General features: G+C 44.6%; 1 protein-coding gene across 2 annotated transcripts; it reads left to right on the plus strand.

Annotated features, from left to right (window-relative positions):
* Positions 1 to 2,437: 2,437 nt before the first annotated feature.
* Positions 2,438 to 7,138, plus strand: pcdh20 (protocadherin 20). 2 transcript variants are annotated; one of them, XM_083662062.1, is made up of 2 exons: positions 2,438 to 2,562; positions 2,864 to 7,138. In XM_083662062.1, the coding sequence occupies exons 1-2, from the start codon at positions 2,515 to 2,517 to the stop codon at positions 5,495 to 5,497; spliced, it is 2,682 nt and encodes an 893-aa protein (XP_083518188.1). In that variant the 5' UTR covers positions 2,438 to 2,514; the 3' UTR covers positions 5,498 to 7,138. The 2 variants fall into 2 exon arrangements, with proteins under 2 accessions (XP_083518188.1, XP_083518189.1); XM_083662063.1 differs by having other exon boundaries at positions 2,470 to 2,562; positions 2,920 to 7,138.
* The last annotated feature ends 11,090 nt before the right edge of the window (positions 7,139 to 18,228 follow it).

Genomic DNA, 18,228 nt, shown 5'->3' on the forward strand with positions numbered 1-18,228 from the left:
TTTTTATAAAGCATTGTAAATGAATTATAATGTCTTATGAATATGCTCATAATGTATTCTACATATGGCCTTCATAGAAAAGGTTACCAAATATTTTCCAACTACTCGTCAAATCCTTCAAGAACATAATCTAGATATAAGCTACTCAAAATTTATATGGATTAATTATTTGTGGGATCTTAAAAAAACTGAATTGTGTAGTTTAATGCGCATACTCCTAAAGATATAAACATTCATATAAAATCCAACATTTACGTTGTACAGGTATAATATAGCCCTAGAGTAGCACTGTATTAAAGTTTGTGTAAAAGAAAAAATCTTTAAAGTTGCCCATTTGTAGGTGTCGGAGAGCAGCTTGGTTTCATGATTAATCACATTTTGGCAACAGGGCTATTTCTGCTGAGCCATTTATAGCACATTCTCTGGGCTGAGTCCCCTCGCCAGATGATCAACAGCCAAACACCTCCACACCTCCACACCTCCACACCTCGAGGAGGAGGCTCTAAAAATGGCTGATTTCCCTGATCCACTCGTTCCTTTCCCACACTCCAAAGACTAACCAATTAGAGCTCAACGGTCACGTGACTTTCCTGGACGTTTCCAGCGCCCGGAAGTGAGTTCCCCCATCCATGTCCTCCATTTTGAAATCTCCTTATCTAACAAGCTTTAAAGCTGGAACCAAGCCAACACGCGAGCTGCTGAATCGTGACTGACCATAAAACATTTCAGTGGGAGCAAAAACAAAAAATAACAAACCGTTTGAATTTTTTCTATTGTGCCAACAAATATGTTAATAGGAAGCTTGACAAACTCTTTTAAACTATTTTGTTTCATATATATGAATGTACCAGAATTTGATTGAAATCTCTATATTTTCACTAAACTATGAAGGTCGTGCAAGGGATGCATGACACTGTCCATTGCCAGCCCTGGTACTCTCTAAGCACCAGACCTAATATGATGCTGGAGAAAAGCAAAGATCTAACTCTAACGTGTGTGTGTGTGTGTGTGTGTGTGTGTGTGTGTGTGTGTGTGTGTGTGTGTGTGTGTGTGTGTGTGTGTGTGTGTGTGTGTGTGTGTGTGTGTGTGTGTGTGTGTGTGTGTGTGTGTGTGTGTGTGCGTGTGTGTGTGTGACTGTCTCAATCCTTTTTCCAGAGAACTTCAATCTCTCGGAGCAGTATGCTTCCAATCCCAGCAAACAGCTGGCTCGGCATTTAGAACACATGCGGATTAGAGGGTTGTGTAGCATCACTTACCGTGCTGAGATCAGCTCACCACTGGCTTCATGGTGCTTCATTGGATTGAAGATAATTTTTTTCACTCTCATTTTTGCAGAGTTAATCATGCACAAATATATATTTTAAGCTGTATGATTTGGCTGTTTGGAATGTTTGTAAATGATGAGAAATGAACGGTTGTATATTCAGTTAAATGTGTGCTTCAACTTGCAAATTCACATCTATTGATCTATCTATCTATCTATCTATCTATCTCTCTATCTATATATGTATGTACTGTATGTATGTATCTATGTAGGCTATGTATATCTATCTATCTATCTATCTATCTATCTATCTATCTATCTATCTGTCTGTCTGTATGTATATCTATATACATATATATATATATATATATATATATATATATATATATATATATATATATATATCTATATTTGATATATATATATATATACATACATACATACATACATACATATATATATATATATATATATATATACATACATACATGTGAGACTATATATTCTACCTATATATATAGTCTCATATGTATGTATGTACAATATATTGCTATTGCTATGTATGTATAGTCCAACCTATATATATATATATATATATATATATATATATATATATATATATATATATATATATATATATATATATATATATACATACATACAATTCTTTGTATACTTCCATGTCATAATACTGTTATTGCTGTTGCTGTAATTTATTCTGAACCCTGTTTTTAACTAATACAGGATTATAGTAATCTGCAGGCAGTAGATATTTCACCTCTTTATGCTTATCTCTCATCTCTTCATTCTAAGCTCACTTTGTGTTGCCAGAGCGACACTGATCTGATGCCCTTGACAGTGCTGGAGGCAAACAAGCAAGTGCATTGTTGCTCCTGACCGCAGCATACTATGAACAGCCAGCAGCATATGCTGTGTGTAGAGAAAGTGTATATAGCCTATATGTATATGTGTGTGTGTGTGTGTAAGTGTGTGCCTATGGTATAAGCAAGCTCCAAACTAAAACTGATTCCCCAGTATCCATCAGCTCTCATTGGCTAGCACGAGGGACTGATTTGCATATGGTGGGAGTGTCCTGAGACAGCGCTGGGATGAATGGCTTGTTCAAGTCAGACAGCAATAAGGCAAAGCTCTCAGCAGAGGTCTACGCTGCTCAACACTCAGCATGCCTGGGCTACTTAACGTGTCACTCTTCCTGCTATAGAAGCAAAGTGTTGGACCAAGACATCAAAATGCTCCACAACAAAAACCCCAGCCTTATAAAAAGAGGAGGATTATGGGTAAGTTTGATTGTAATTCTGAGAGAGAGAGATTTTACATGGGTGTCTAAGGAGCATAGTAACTGCTATAACTAGGAACATCAGTAGTGTTGTGTTAGATGTTCAATTGTCTCATTATTATAAAATGTTTGAGATTGACGTATTTTATTCATAAACAATACTCATAGGTTTGTCTTTCCTTATAGTTGAATGTTTATCACATCAGAAATACTTATTTTTTTGAAAGCGACATTTCATTGTTGAACAGTATGCTGCAACTCACTTATTAAACTGAATTATCTTTAATTATCCTATATTGCAGGGCTTGTGCATCCTCTTGCTTTACACCAGCCCTTTCTCCTGTTTTGCACATTTCAGCCAAGCAAAAGAGCTCGTCTATAAGATAAAGGAGGGATTACCGAAGGGGACCTTCATAGGGGCCATGGGAGTAGACTTAAAGTTGGATTTCACCGTTGATCCTCCCTTTTCATTCAGTCTGCCTCAAAAGAAGGTCAGTGAACAGTACGTGAACCTAAATAATACCACGGGGGAGCTTTACACGTCGGCTACGGAGATCGACAGGGAGACCCTCTGCCCCTCTGATGTCTCGGCGGGACGAGGAGGATGCGTCCTCTCGCTGGACGTGTTCGTCTTACCTCAGCAGTACTTCCAGCTCGTCAAGGTGAAGATCTCCATCGAGGACGTGAACGACAACAGGCCCAGGTTCCCCGTGGAGGAGATCCGCGTGCTCGTCCCGGAGAACGCGCCGGTCAACGCTCGCTACGCCGTGGAGCAGTCGGCGGTCGACCCGGACCTGGGTCCCCACGGGGTGCAGACCTACTGGCTGGTGAACGACTTTGGCAAGTTCACGCTGGACGTGGAGGAGAACGAGGGCGGCGAGCTGACTCCCTTTCTCATCGTGACAGAAGCGCTGGACAGAGAGACGCAGGCGGAGTACGTAACGGACATTATCGCAGAGGACGGAGGGAGCCCTCCTCTTCTGGGCACGGCCATTTTAAAGATAGTTCTGACTGACGTGAACGATAACTGCCCCCGGTTCACGGAGTCGCACATTAACGTCACTGTGTATGGAAATACCAGCAAAGGGGCACATTTGGCACGACTGCACGCCGTGGACCTCGACCTCGGCGCTAACGCCCAGATCAGCTACGCTTACAGCGAGCGCGTGCCATGGGACACCAGGAGCCTGTTCCGTTTGGACAGAACCACAGGAGTGATCAAGCTAGCGGGGAAAATAGACGTTGGCACGACCCAGTTCTACAAGCTCACCGCCCTGGCCAACGGCCCCGGCTGCATACCCGCCGTCGCCACTGTCACTTTCCGTATCATCGAAGTGGTGACAGCGCCCCCTGCTGTCGTACCGCGATACATTGCGGCGGAAAAAGGTGGAGTCGTGACAATGAAGGAGTCGGAGCCGGCGTTTTCTCCCATCGCTTTTTTCACCGTCAAAAACACTGATGTGAACCAGAGGGTGGACTGTCATTTGGAGGGGTTTGGCCCATTCAGGCTAGCCCCCTACAAGCTGTTAAAGAATGAGTACCTTCTGGAGACCACTGAGCCCTTGGACTATGAGAAGACCCAGGAGTATGAGCTAATAGTGGTTGCCAAGAGCACCCGAGGACTCGTCATCAAGAGCGTCCTGAAGGTGCAGGTGTTGGATGAGAATGACAACGCGCCGGTGTTTCAGCAGTCTCTGCTGGAGATATCTGTGGAGGAGAACAATCCTCCCAATACCTTCCTAGCCCAACTCCGAGCCACAGACCAGGACGCCGAAGGCCGCGGGGAAGTCGTCTACCTCCTGGGAGGCGACGCCCCCGGCGTCTTCGCCGTGGACCGTGTGACCGGCGTCCTGTCCGTGGCCACCTCGCTGGACCGCGAGGAGAAAGAGACATATCGGCTCATAGTGAGGGCGGTGGACAAAGGCACGCCCAGGCAGGAGTCGATCGCTACCGTGCTGGTGACGGTGCAGGACCGCAACGACAACAGTCCGCGCTTCATCAATAAGGACTTTACTTTTTTCGTGCCGGAGAACTTCCCGGGCTACGGGGAGATCGGGGTCCTCTCCGTCACGGACGCCGACGCCGGGGAAAACGGCTGGGTGGCGCTTTCCATCCTCAACGGCAGCGACATCTTCATGATCGACACGGGCCGCGGCGCGCTGAGGGCCAAGACCCCGCTGGACCGCGAGCAGCAGGGGACGTACCAGCTGTGGATCGAGGCGGCCGACGGCGGCTCTCCTGCGCTCTCCTGCGTCGCCATGGTGACCGTGCTGCTGTTGGATGTTAACGACAACCCGCCGATTGTTCTGTTCCCCCAGTCCAATCAGTCCTACATGCTGGTACTGCCCAGTACAGTACCGGGAACCTCCATCACCGAGGTGTACGCTGTGGATAAAGACGCCGGCATGAACGCGGTGATCGCCTATAGCATCATCAAGAGGAAAGGTGGCGGCGAGCCGGGTTCGTTCGCCATCGACCCCGACACGGGGAACATCACGTTGAAGCGGGAGCTCAGCACCCGCGGCCTCTACAGCCTCCTGGTGAAGGTCAGCGATCACGGTCAGCCGGAGCCCCTCCACGCGACGGTCCTGGTCAACTTCTTTGTCAACGAGACGGTTAGCAACGAGAGCTACGTCCAGAGTCTGCTGAGCCGAGAGGCCGACGTGGAGGTGGAGGAGAGGCCCTGGTACATCGGCCAGCTGACGGAGAGGCCCGAGAGGTACGAGCTGTTCCCCTGCCAGCCTGTGCTCATCGCTCTCTCGGTCGTCTGCCTGGGGCTCTTTGCAGTCGTCGTTGCGCTGACATCTTACATGTGCTGTAAGAGGCTTAAAAAGCCCAGGAAGAAGAAAAGACTGGAGGTGGAGATACCCCTCAAGGTGAATGGTGACTCCATGCAGGTTGTGGACAGAAAGCTCAGGCAGATCTCAAACATCTGACACTCAAAACAATGCCCTCACACAAGCTCGCACCACCACTGTTTACATGAATGTTTACATTGCTCACTGTGAAGAGTACACTGTAGTTGCGACATGAAGTTGCTCTTTTTGCCTGGGTAATATGATTGTTATTATTGTGGTAAATAATGCAATGTGCTGTAATTATGTTTAAATGTCAATATGTCAGCAGTAGCGCTTTCTTTCATTTAAATGGGCACATAATATTGTTATTCTACCTTTCTAATACCAAAAGTATGACCAAAAATAACCCAACGTAAGGTGCAAACTGAGTATTGGCATTGCAGTAATAACAGCCGTATTACATAGTGATGAGAGCAACTCACTGAGGACGACTCAATCTGAAGTCCTGTGTAAATATTGTACAAACAATGTTTTATAACTTTATATAAAATATTTTACCTTGGCATGATAAGGGGGGGGAAAGACTGTTTAAGGCACAACCAATGTTTCCTTGACAAGTTTACAACACATTTATTCGATCTTATAACATGATTGGATCACAAAATGATGTAAGAACTAGGAATAGCATTAAATTGCTGGATACATCTGGGATCCAAACGTTTTACATCAGGTATATATGTTCACGCTAATGATTCGCAATGCAACGAAACTGTTTCTAGAACGAAGCTGCAGCGGTCTGAACAGACCCATCTCATCTCGACTCCAGCCATTTAGCCAGAGAGGCCATTTACACCTGGCGTTAACATGCGTTTTCTGTGATCAGATTGCAATCAGATTGTGCTTTATCCCTTGAAAGTGCAGGTGTAAACACCCCCAAAAAACGCATTGAAGAAGGATTGCAATCTGATCGGCCAAACCACCTCCGGAGGTGGTCAGGGATGCATTGTGTACACATTGAACACAAGTGTAAATGCAATGTGTCCTCTCAATCTGGATACAGCAACTTTATGCGGATTGAGAGGACAGCCATTTCTGCAATATGATTGCAATCAGATTGCAGAAAATGCATGTTAACGCCAGGTGTAAATGGAATCAGGCTGAAGTGATAAAATACAATCTGATCACAGAAAACGCATGTTAACGCCAGGTGTAAATGGCCTCAGAGATGCAGAGCGTTGCAAGCAGTTGCAAGTTTGAACTTGTTGCGTTGTGAATCATATTCGGCAGTGGAAAGCCAGTTGAGAACCACTTCAATTTTGATTTCCTAATCCTGTTCTATTTGGAAAGCTTTCTGTCTCAATGTAGATCTCAATCCAAGGTTAAACCCTACACTACACTATTATTGGCAGTTCTGTTGTATAGACGAATGCACTCTGCACAAATGCCCATTCAAATCATTCTCTATCAGGTGTGTTAACCTTCATTTACAGGAGGGCCATTGAGAGTCATGGCTGTCATGCTGTCTGTGTAGGCTTAGCGTATCGTAACCATATGATGTATGTAAAACATTTCAATGCCATCCCAGTATAGCCAGGAGTCACACATTTTCATCAGTAAATCTCCCGACTTTTGTGTCCAAATGTTCGCCTTTGTCTCGAGACGTCACGAAACCGCTTCAGGTTACATCACCTTCCTTTAAGCAAACATGCAATGCTCAGTGTATATCTGTGAAAATATGCAAATTGTTTGTGAAAGAAAATCACCAATAATTATTAAAAAAGAAGCGCTTTATTTTTTTATAACACATTGGATTCTCACTGCATATCACCATGTACAGTACATATTTCTTATTGATCTTATCTTATTTATTGGATAATTATATTCCTAGTCAGATTCAGATAAGTCTAATTTGCATTTTGAAATTCACCTTTTGACTCAGACAGACAGACAGACAGACAGACAGACAGACACACACACAGACACACAGACAGACAGACAGGCAGAGGGGATTCTCAGATCAAATACAACCACCTTATCAAGTAGTTGAAAGCTTTGAAGATCAAAAGCCTGCAGCATCACCTGTGGAGACCGGCTCGGGGCTGGTGAGGTAACACGCCCGAATCACAACCTCGAGCGGGAAGAACCTGCGTCGACTTGTAGATCAAACTGATACTGTCACGTCACTTTCCCTAACTGCTAAACTATATCAAATTAGCCTATGCAAAGCTTCCTTGAGTGGCAGTTGCTACGATTGTAGCACTGGTTTTGTTAAGAGTGATTCCATTTCACAACTTTGTGAATGATCACAGGAAACCACCTCTCTGCTCTCCTCTCCTCAGTGTATTGCTGTCTGCTTGACAAAGTTGTTGTTTTTGTACGCTCTGTATGCATGACAACCCCTAACCCTCTGCATGTATGCAGTGTTGGGGGTAACTCATTACAAAAGTAACATATTACATGTAATATATTACTTTTAGCAGTAACTCAGTAATATAACTTATTACAAATAGGATTTCAGTAATATTATACCAGTTACTTTGTCAAGTAACTCAAGTTACAAATTGAGTTACCTCTTTTTTAATCAAAGCACATATTTAAATAAAGATACAATCATTTCCAAATCAAATTGTGTGTTATCATGCAAATAAGCACTATAGATGACAATAACAAAGGAAAAGAATAACATTTAGAATATTGGATTGTTTTTACACTGACTTCAAGGCGGTTTAAATTATTTTTGGGGGGCAGCGATGTCATTCTGCTGCTGCTATTGCTTTGGTGAAAGTAATGCAAAAGTAGTGTAATAAGTAACGAGTTACTCTACACAGACAGTAACATTGTAAAGTAACTGATGAAAATGAAAGTAACTAGTAGTATATTACATTTTGAAAGTAACTTGCCCAACACTGCATGTACAGTATGGTAGGCTAATTATGGTAGCCTCCATGTGTGTGAGTGAAAGCTGTTGACACGGAAATGCTCCAGGACTCACGCGTAATCATGTTACATGTAACTGCACGCACACTCCCCACTCAGGAACTCCCTGTTGTATTGTTTGATCCTATCTTTCTTCATCCGAAACCAGTCTGGGTTTGGCCAACAAAAAAGGAATCTGTGCTGACAAAACAATTCCTTTAAGGAGCTCTTTAAAGTCATCATTATAGTATTTCAGCACTGCTGCGTGTCACGTAAACACAGATCCCCCCCCCAGGATCCACTGGGCTAGAAATAGCTCCGTGTTAGCCTCAGTAGTCAACTGCGCAAGCAGACTGCAAATAAGTTGAGGTATTGTAATCGATATACAGTGTTTGCAAGTGTGGCAACAATGCTTCAGACAATAACGTCTGTAAAAAACAAAATCATTTTTATGATTTATTTTTCTTTCCAGATTTTCTCCCCAATTGTACTTGGCCAATTCCCCCTGCTGTCCCAGTCGTCGCTGCACGCCCCCTGCCGATCAGGGGAGAGCTGTAGACTAGCACCATGCTTCCTCCGATATATGTGCAGTCGCCAGCCGTTGCTTTTCACCTGACACCGAGGCGTAACCGTGGGAGGATTGTGCTATCAAGCCCCCCCCCCCCCCCCCCCCCCAGTTCCCCTCCCCCCGAACCGCCGTCCCGACTGACTAGAGGCGGCTAGTGTGTCCACCAGGACTCATAGCCCACCGGCTTCTACACGGACCCTTTTCACGGGGGCCATTTTGTGTCGAAAAGGCAGAATAAACACAGGTGCAAGCAAAACGCTAATGAGGGTTTCCAACTTCCAATCGTGGAAGATTGAAACTCTCATTAGTGTTTTGCTTGCACCTGTGTTTACCCTGCCTTCTTGACACAAAATGGCCCCCATGAGAAGGGTATATTGTGTCTATTGCGTCTGGCCAAGCCGGAGGTGCCGCTGTCGGGGGCCAGGAATCGAACCCCGGTCTCCACGGTGGGAGGCGAGCGCCTTAACCTTGACACTACCCAGATGCCTACCCCCCTGTCTGTCAAAAGAACTAAGGATTAATTGCTGATTTAATTAGCCTTGTGCCACAGGACGAGTATACTGTAACTAACTGGCTAGAGTTGCTGAAATATGATGACTTAGCACGAATTACTCTGCGGAACAGTCGGCCAAACAGAATGATTAAACATCTCGCTCAGGTTCAAACACCAATTCCATTCTACTAAATCCAATTATTAAAGTTCAACTTTCCTGCTGCTTCTATGGGAATAGTTTCAAACGTTGCACCTCTGGCAAGTCCTATGTCATGATCCAACCTTAGCATTTATCAAACACAATCGCTCTCCTTTTAAGAATCGATATCGCCCTTTGGGTCCGGGTGATGTATTCTATATTTGCCACTATTGTGCAACGAATCAATCAGTTGCCCGGGCAATGTTTACTTGCTGCCAACTGGCATAGAACTTAAGAAGACTTCTGAACACCTCCACATTTTGTTTTTTTACACCGTGTAAACACTTACAGCATTATGATTAATTACAGCAATAACTGTATAATTGCGTCAGCTTTCTCGTTCACCTAGCCCAGCTGTTCCAATCAGACGCTTTCCCTCAGCTCTCCTCCGCAGCTATGTGCAGCAGTTAGCCCGCTGAGCAAACACACAGAAGTAACACAAGCCCTTCAGGTATATTATGGTGTAATCCCAGCTCTGTATGATGATGGAGTGTGCTTCTTTGTTGCAACAACAAACAGTGGTGTTCTGCTTAATAAAATGGTGTGACACCACCGCGTTTCTTCCTCACGGGGGTGCAGATAATATTGTTTTAACAACATGATATGTAATTAGGCAAAAGGGACATTTCAGAAAAATGCTATACGATGGGTGCATGTGTTTGTTGTTAATGTCATTCCATTTGTATTTTGTTGGTTACAAAATTCAGTGGTCACAATTATAGCTGCAGTTTTATACAGATATGCAAAGGACAGACACACGCTCACTCACTCACTCACTCACTCACTCACTCACTCACTCACTCACTCACTCACTGACTCACTCACTCACTCACTGACTCACTCACTCACTCACTCACTCACTCACTCACTCACTGACTCACTCACTCACTCACTGACTCACTCACTCACTCACTCACTCACTCACTCACAGTGCCCTTACAAAATGTGCCTAAAAAATCTTCAGAAACTTTGCCAGTGAGACTTAACTGAGCTTGAAACATAGAATCAGTTTACATCCTTCCATTGGTTCATTCTGCTGCCAATCAAACATGTCTGCGGCTCCTATTGGCTGGTTTTACTGTCTCCGCCTATGTTTTTAGTTTTTATTTTGTTTGTTTGTTTTTCTCCTGGGTGTGCTCCTTTTTCTATCTGAAGCAGTTTAACTGAGCGGGGGCACCTTTGCCCCCCCACACAGCCAGTCAGAGCCCTGAAGCCCCGCCCGCTCTGCTGTGACGTGTTTACATCAAACAGCCCCCCGCTGCACTCAGACACAGAGCTGAGTGGTTCCATGTTCACTTGTTTAGTCAAAGTTTATTCATATTGAACGTATCCAGATTGCACCAAATCCGACACTATTACGTCCTCGGGTCCTAGGGCGTAACCATGGTATAGAGACATTTGAGGGCTCATGTTTATATATGAAAATCTACACATTTAGAACATAGTTTTGAGGACTACATTGACCATACATGTTGAAGCAACTGCATCTTATCACCAATGCACCATGCACAATATGCAGTTACCTAATAGCGCCTTGCTAGCTACCTCTTGAGATAGCCTACTTGAACTTACTGTCTATGTGCTCTACTAAATGGCATTGTAGTGCCCTATATACCCCTACCAGACACACATTTTTTTGCCTTTCTTAGGGGGGGTGGGGCAGGGCATCTTCAGGGTGAGATAGCAGGTCGACAGTAACCTGACTCCGCCAGATGGGGCGGTATTGAGTTCACAAGTAGGCAGGTAGGTTGTGAAACTGAACCTCCATCCATCTGGCAGCGTCAGGTTAGGTCAACAGTAGAGGTGGTAAACATCATGTGGATGCTGGAAACCTGAAGATGCAGCCAGGCACTGTGTGTCGAGTTTCTCTAGTCATAAATCTGTAATAAACACTGTGTTTTGGTTAGGTGTCTATTAAAATGTTGAAGGTTTAGGACAGACACACACACACACCACAGTCACAGACACAGATTCCTCGCTTCATATAGTCTGTCTCTGACTCATTACATGAATCCCCATTTGAGTTTAGCATGCAGTAGCACCAGCAGCTGGAAAAGGGGGTCACCCAGACACAGCACAGCTTTTCCACATGACTGATCGCCTCCTGGTAATCCTGGGCTAGTTGTAATTATGCTCGTCTGACCTGTCCTGTATCTTCACCCCCAGGGCAGAACGGAGGATGCACACGAGTCACTGAGCACAAATCAGGTTGTATCTATGCCCTTTGAACTCCTGGTGACCCCCAGGGGTTACTGTTCTGCAGCACTCCACCACACACACAAATCATTGACATGATCCTCAGCAGTCTGAGATGTTCCTTCTCAGACATTGATAGGGATTACATTCACATCCCAAGAGTAGATGATGACGAGACATATATCATCCAACCATTAGGAGATCATAGCAAAGATGGTGCTCTCCTGAGATCATCCTCTCAGGAGAGCCTGCACTGTTAATCAAATAAAACTGGCTTCCAAATACATTTTTATAAGTAGCTAGTAGACTTTATTTTTTTATTTTTTAGCAGAATAAACACATAATAGACTATGCATCCAGTCTAACCATCGACCCTCCCACCTACAGTATCTCTCTCTCTCTCTCTCACTCTCTCCCTGTGTGTGTGTGTGTCTCGCTCTCTCGCTCTCCAGGAAGGTCTATCTGAAATTACATTAAATTGTTAATGGCGTAGACAGCGTAGTAATTACAATCAGTCACGGGCCGATCACATTTCCAGTTTGGCTTTATTGCGACGTCCCTTGCCTCGAAATCAAACAAATACATACACAATGAGAGGGCCAGCTTGGTTTACACAGGTCCAGTGAGCAAGAGAGGCTAACGTTTCCCCCAAGTTATGACACCGGATACCCGCACTCACACACACACACACACACACGCGTTGTTCAACCGCTTCAATAATGTATCTCCATATTGTCCCGGTGTAAATCACTGCCTTTGATCTGCAACATCTTTCACTTGCTGTGATGCAACAGAATAATAATCCCTTTTTGATCCTGCTGTGGATTATGTTACTAATTGCCTTTATTCCACCGTCCAATTTCTGCTCTCAATTTCATCCAATTTTCATCCCAGCGAGAGAGAGAGAGAGAGAGAGAGAGAGAGAGAGAGAGAGAGAGAGAGAGAGAGAGAGAGAGAGAGAGAGAGAGAGAGAGAGAGAGAGAGAGAGAGAGAGAGAGGCTTCCACGGAATTCACTGCAAACAACGGATCTCTGAGCAAAAACTCTAATATTTTCCCCGCTACAATGCGGCTGACAATTTAATACAGTCCTGCTCCACCACGGACTGGAATACAAGTCCCCCTCGAGGCAGGTTCATTTGGATGATGTTATTATTTCGATAATCTCTGTTCCCATGGCGACGAGAGCCAAACACATTAATACATGAATAATGATGCGTCAGAGAGTATAGGCTCGTTTCTACCATGGTGGTTTACATACAGTAATCTGTGGTTTTCAGCTGTAAATCATTCAATTACGGTACAATTACAGTACATCCTGGAAAAGCTATATACATACATTATATTTGGTGGTGACGATATGGATTCAAAATATTATGTAATTACTATATAATAGCAGAAACATTGAGATTTCTTGTGTTTAGGACTTAACTTTTTTCATAGTGAGTGTATCACACAGAGCCTATATGAGTATAGGTTAATTTCTACCATGGTGGTTTACATACAGTAATCTGTGGTTTTCAGCTGTAAATCATTAAATTACGGTACAATTACAGTACATCCTGGAAAAGCTATAGACATATATTTGGTGGTGACGATATGGATTCAAAATATTATGTAATTACTATGTAATAGCAGAAACAATGAGATTTCTTGTGTTTAGGACTGAACTTTGTTCATAGCGAGTGTATCGCACAAGGCCATGTGCAGAGAGCCTTGACTAAGCCTCCTAGTATAGATCGGCTGCATTCAAAGGCCGACAATGACAGAAAACCTGACCTACTTCTCGGAGGCATTGTTCAAAATGATGATTGCTTGCATCTGTCCTGGGCTCGAAGCACAGACACCATTGTTACTCAGTTAGTGTTCATAATGTGTTGTTTTTCCTTTCTTCTCCTGCTTCTTTGGAACATTTGTATGGCGTGTTCTATTAAGCGAGGGGGGCCCATCATCGAGACGCTAATAGAAAAAGGTGATGGAGGCATCTACCACTCTCCAGAGACATTTATATGGAGAATCAAACCCTCTGCCACGATGGTAGCGTTCTCTGTGAAAGAAAAATACATTTTTTTTTACCAACAAGGCTGATAACTCACATACTTGCCAGAGAGGATGCGAACACTCCTCCCATCAAGAGGGCGAGTGTGCAAAAATTCTGTCAGAATTCTAAACCGAGTTAGGAGGGCTTTGAGTCTACCAGATGTTTCTGTCCTCACACCAGGTGTTGGAAGGTACACTATCCCATGCTTTTTGGTTTCGCCCTTCGCTATCTGGATTCTGGGCCAACATATTTGATTGGTACTGTAAGGCCTATGAAATAACTCTTCAGCCGGAGGCAGAGCTCGCATTCTTCGGCTGTTCAGAATCCTCTCTGCTCCTCCCGAATGCTGTGCAACAGTCTCTGACACAGGGGACGAATGTCGCCAAGAGACTCATTCTGAAGGAGTGGAAGTCCCCCTATCCACCTTCTTTTCAGCTGTGGCTGACGGACATGGTCTCGGTTGTGCGTATGGAGAGACTCCGGTTCCTGAGGACCAATTCGCTTAAGAAATTCTCGGTTATTTGGGACCCGTTTCTGGTCTACTTGGACGAGGTTGGGAGAGACGGGTGATTCGCCCGGCTGACTTTTTATGGACCCCTTCCGTGTGATCCCACACACTCTTACAAGCACACGAGCACTTACAACACCCCCCACCGCCCCACAAAACAAAGGTGAAATGCCCCCCCCCCCCCCCAAAAAAAAGCATTAACTAATATTTTATTTATAAGAATTGAAGAAAAAAAGCAATAGTTCTTGAAGAGCAGTTAAACAATGTGGTTCACCCCATCCATCCATCCATCCATCCAGCCCCTATCCATCGCACTCTTGGAATTTGCATGGCAATTCATAACATCATAATCGTATGAATCGCCATACAAATTCCAAGAGAGCTGAAAACTGTGACTCATAGGGGATAGGGGCTGGATACCAGGCTAGTTCACCCAATAAGTACCATTTGAATCCTGAGTTCTGGTCAATTCATTAATATGAATCTGTTCTACAAATAAATGAATAAATAAATAAATAAATAAATAAATAAATAAATAAATAAATGAATAAACAAACAAACTTCAGGAATATGATCTGACAAGGATAGTGGCCTCCTGTAAACGCTGCAGCCCGGGTGCACAATATGCCTAAATCCCACTCGTCGGGGTCACAAATCGTCTTGGGGGCATAACACCCCAGCGCACTCGACACCCTTAGCGCCAATAAACCTCACCACTAGCCGTGCAGACATGCACACGCTACACAAGCTGTGAAAAAGTGCCTAGATGCCAGTTCTAAAGAATTTCACATTTCAAAAGAATCAAAAAAAATTACACTCTTTGTTTTTCCCCCACAACCCTCAATTTATTTCAAAAACTTCTCTCTGTGCAGTGACAAATACCCCTTGGCGTTAACACGTTAGAACATTAGAGCCGTTATTTGAAATGTGCGTCCAGCCTTTCCTCGGGGCGTTGATGTACTGCACACTGAATATCCACATGGTTGATCTGGAGCGTTGTACTCTGCTGGCGTGTGTGTGCAGAGGAGCAGGAGATTAACTCCTCAAAGGGAACTCACAAGTGGACTAGATGTTCTAATCAAATAATGCTCTGTGGCTAATAGCTGACAGCATCTCTAGCTGGGAACATCAGCATCTGTGTTTTTCAGAGAGACAGAGCGCTCAGATTCACACAGACTCTTTTTATCCCTCTCCTCTCTCCAGGGTGATGAACAGAGCTGCAAGGCCCCTCAAAGAAACCACTGTTGAATATAAGTCTAACAGAGAAGTACTAAAGTGAAACATAAGGATTATTTATCAGTCAAACTCTGATACTGTGAATCATTTTTGATTGTTGTTTTAAAGCCACAATTTAATTAATCGCAAGCAGATACATATTCTACTACAGATTGTACGTTTTGCTCGCTCGTTCTGTTGAGGTCCGTTGTGCTTCGGTTTAATTTGCTCCCCAACGGTCTGAACTCTTTACTCTCGCTGTCGCTCTCATCATCCTTCTCCTTTTCATCTCGTCTCAGCTGTTCTTTAGTTATTGAGGCGACCAGAATCAATAAAAGGCTGTTGCTTATTAAACATGAATGTTTTTCAATCACAGAACACATTAGAAGTCGAGCAAAAACAACCCAGACGATTTGTATATATGCCATCCTCATGCATTTTAATATATCTCTTTTGACTGTTTTAATGTCAAGTGGATAGCCTATCTGGCATTACATTGAACATGCCTCACAATCAATCAACGTCAATTTACATATCGTTTTTTTCCAAATGTATATTTTCCTCACTACCAACTGAAGAATGTACAGTCAATCAATAAATCATATAGAGCTCAGGAGACCATGTGATTGAGCATTGCATTCTGGGATTGTTTGCCATATTGTTTCTTGTTTAGTGTACTGGTAGATTCCCTGCCTACCAACACAAGGGTCGCAGCAGGTTCGCGCCCCTGTGTTACCTCTAGCTTGGTCGGGTGTCCATACAGGCTGTGTCTGGGGGTGGGAAGCCGGATTGAGGGTATGCGTCCTGGTCGCTGCACTAGCGCCTCCTACGGTCGGTCGGGGGCGCCTGTTCGGGGCGGAAGGGAACTGAGGGTGGGAATAGGGTGATCCTCCCACGTGCTATACGTCCCGCCGGCGAAGCTCCCCGCTGTCGAGTGAAAAGAAGCGGCTGGCAACTGCGCGTGTGTCGGAGGAAGCGTGGTGCTAGTCTACGGCTCTCCCCAGATCGGCAGAGGGCCAAGTACAATTGGGGGAGAAAATGGAGGGGGGAATTCAGAAAAAAATAATGTATAGGCCTATAATAGTCTTTTACAGTTATGGCTACTGATGCACAGAGTGTGACCAAAACACAGTCTCTCCTCCCTGAACGTGGCTCTCAGGACATGCTTGGTCTGGAATGTGCCCGTGTCGACCGCAGGCGGCACAGCCTCTGCTTCCGCTGGACAGCTCCCGCAGTGACACCAACAGCCAGCGGGGGTGCGTTACGTCCAAAAGAGCAGCACTTGCCTGGGGATTTTGAAGTTTTCGAACCGTGTGCTGCTGAAGTTGTCTGCCAGACTTTTTTCGGCAATACCATCACTGGTGATAGGCAGCACAAGTCTTATTTGTAGGAGTATCACGCAGTGTGGGGAAGTGTAGTTTCTCCCCCCCCCCCGCTATGTCGGCCAGGAATAGATCTCCTAGTAGTTTACCCGAAAAGTGTTCACTTTTTCAAACAGCTCCTCCATGTTCACATGGGCACCTCGGAGCCTGGAGTCGCACCAGCTCGCTGCTGATGGTTCCTCAGGAGCCAGGAGCCCTGTTGGATTTCTACTCTGGCTGTTAGTTAATTACATCCACCTGCTGTAAGCGAGGGGCTGAACGAAGCCTGTGACACCAGGGGAATGTAATCAACTAACTGGTCAAATAGAAACCCAGTCCATCTCCTGAGGGACCAAGAACCACTGCCCAGAACATTCTCGTCATCAATCTCTTCTTCCTAGCCTACTACATTAACATTGATCGTTTGACAACGATAAGCAAATGTTTACTTTAACATCGCAAAGGCGAAACGATCACACGCTGTGTGTGTCAGAGCCAGAATATTGTATCCGCATATCAGATAGCGTTTCTTTTATGAATATTAATGGGTTTTCCCCCCTGCTGGCGCCCTGCATTTTGAAAATTCGCGACCCATGCAGATTTGCCTAAGTTACATAATTGGATCGCAACAATTTTCGAGTCCCTCATTATGATTCATTTCCACTGATATAAATATGTGCACAACGGTTGCACTTTTGGAAGAAAAACCAATGGTAGACATCAAAGAGAGCTTCAGGACCACAAGAATGTTTGGTCCATAATGATCATGGACATTCCTAAGTGGGCCCTGCTTAGACAGATGAGTAAAAGCCAAGGAACCATTCTGTTATCTTTGTCAGCATAATTATCTTCAACTGTTTTCTCTTTTCAAAGAGATGCCGGCTGACCGGTCTGGCATAACTGTCATAAGCCATATCATGTGTTAATTACTCGATACTAGCTAGGCTACAGGCTATATCTGCTCACATACCTGGATCTCAAACCACAGTGATGTGTTTACTGTCACACACAGCAGTGTGTGTGGGGGAAACAAGCTGAAGAACTGTGCGATGCTTGGCTTCTTGGTGACATAGTTCAACTTGCTAAGGCACGCCACTACAAGTCACACAGGCACGCCAAATGATTACGTTGGTTTCGTCTATACATACCGTGCCAAAGTGGCACGGTATGTGTACCCGCAGGGGTACTCGCAGTTACGTCTGGGGTAGCCTATGTAACAATAATAATAATAATAAAGATCTGTAGGCTACCCTCTGGAGGTACAGGGGGTACCCACCAGAAGGCTTTTTTTTGTGGGGGTACAGGACTGAGTTTGGGAACAACTGGTGTAGTCCATGCACAAACAAGTCCTAGTCATAAAATCACCTTGGCTCA

The sequence above is a fragment of the Poromitra crassiceps genome (assembly GCF_964638095.1).
Source record: "Poromitra crassiceps genome assembly, chromosome: 28".
NCBI lineage: Eukaryota > Metazoa > Chordata > Actinopteri > Beryciformes > Melamphaidae > Poromitra > Poromitra crassiceps.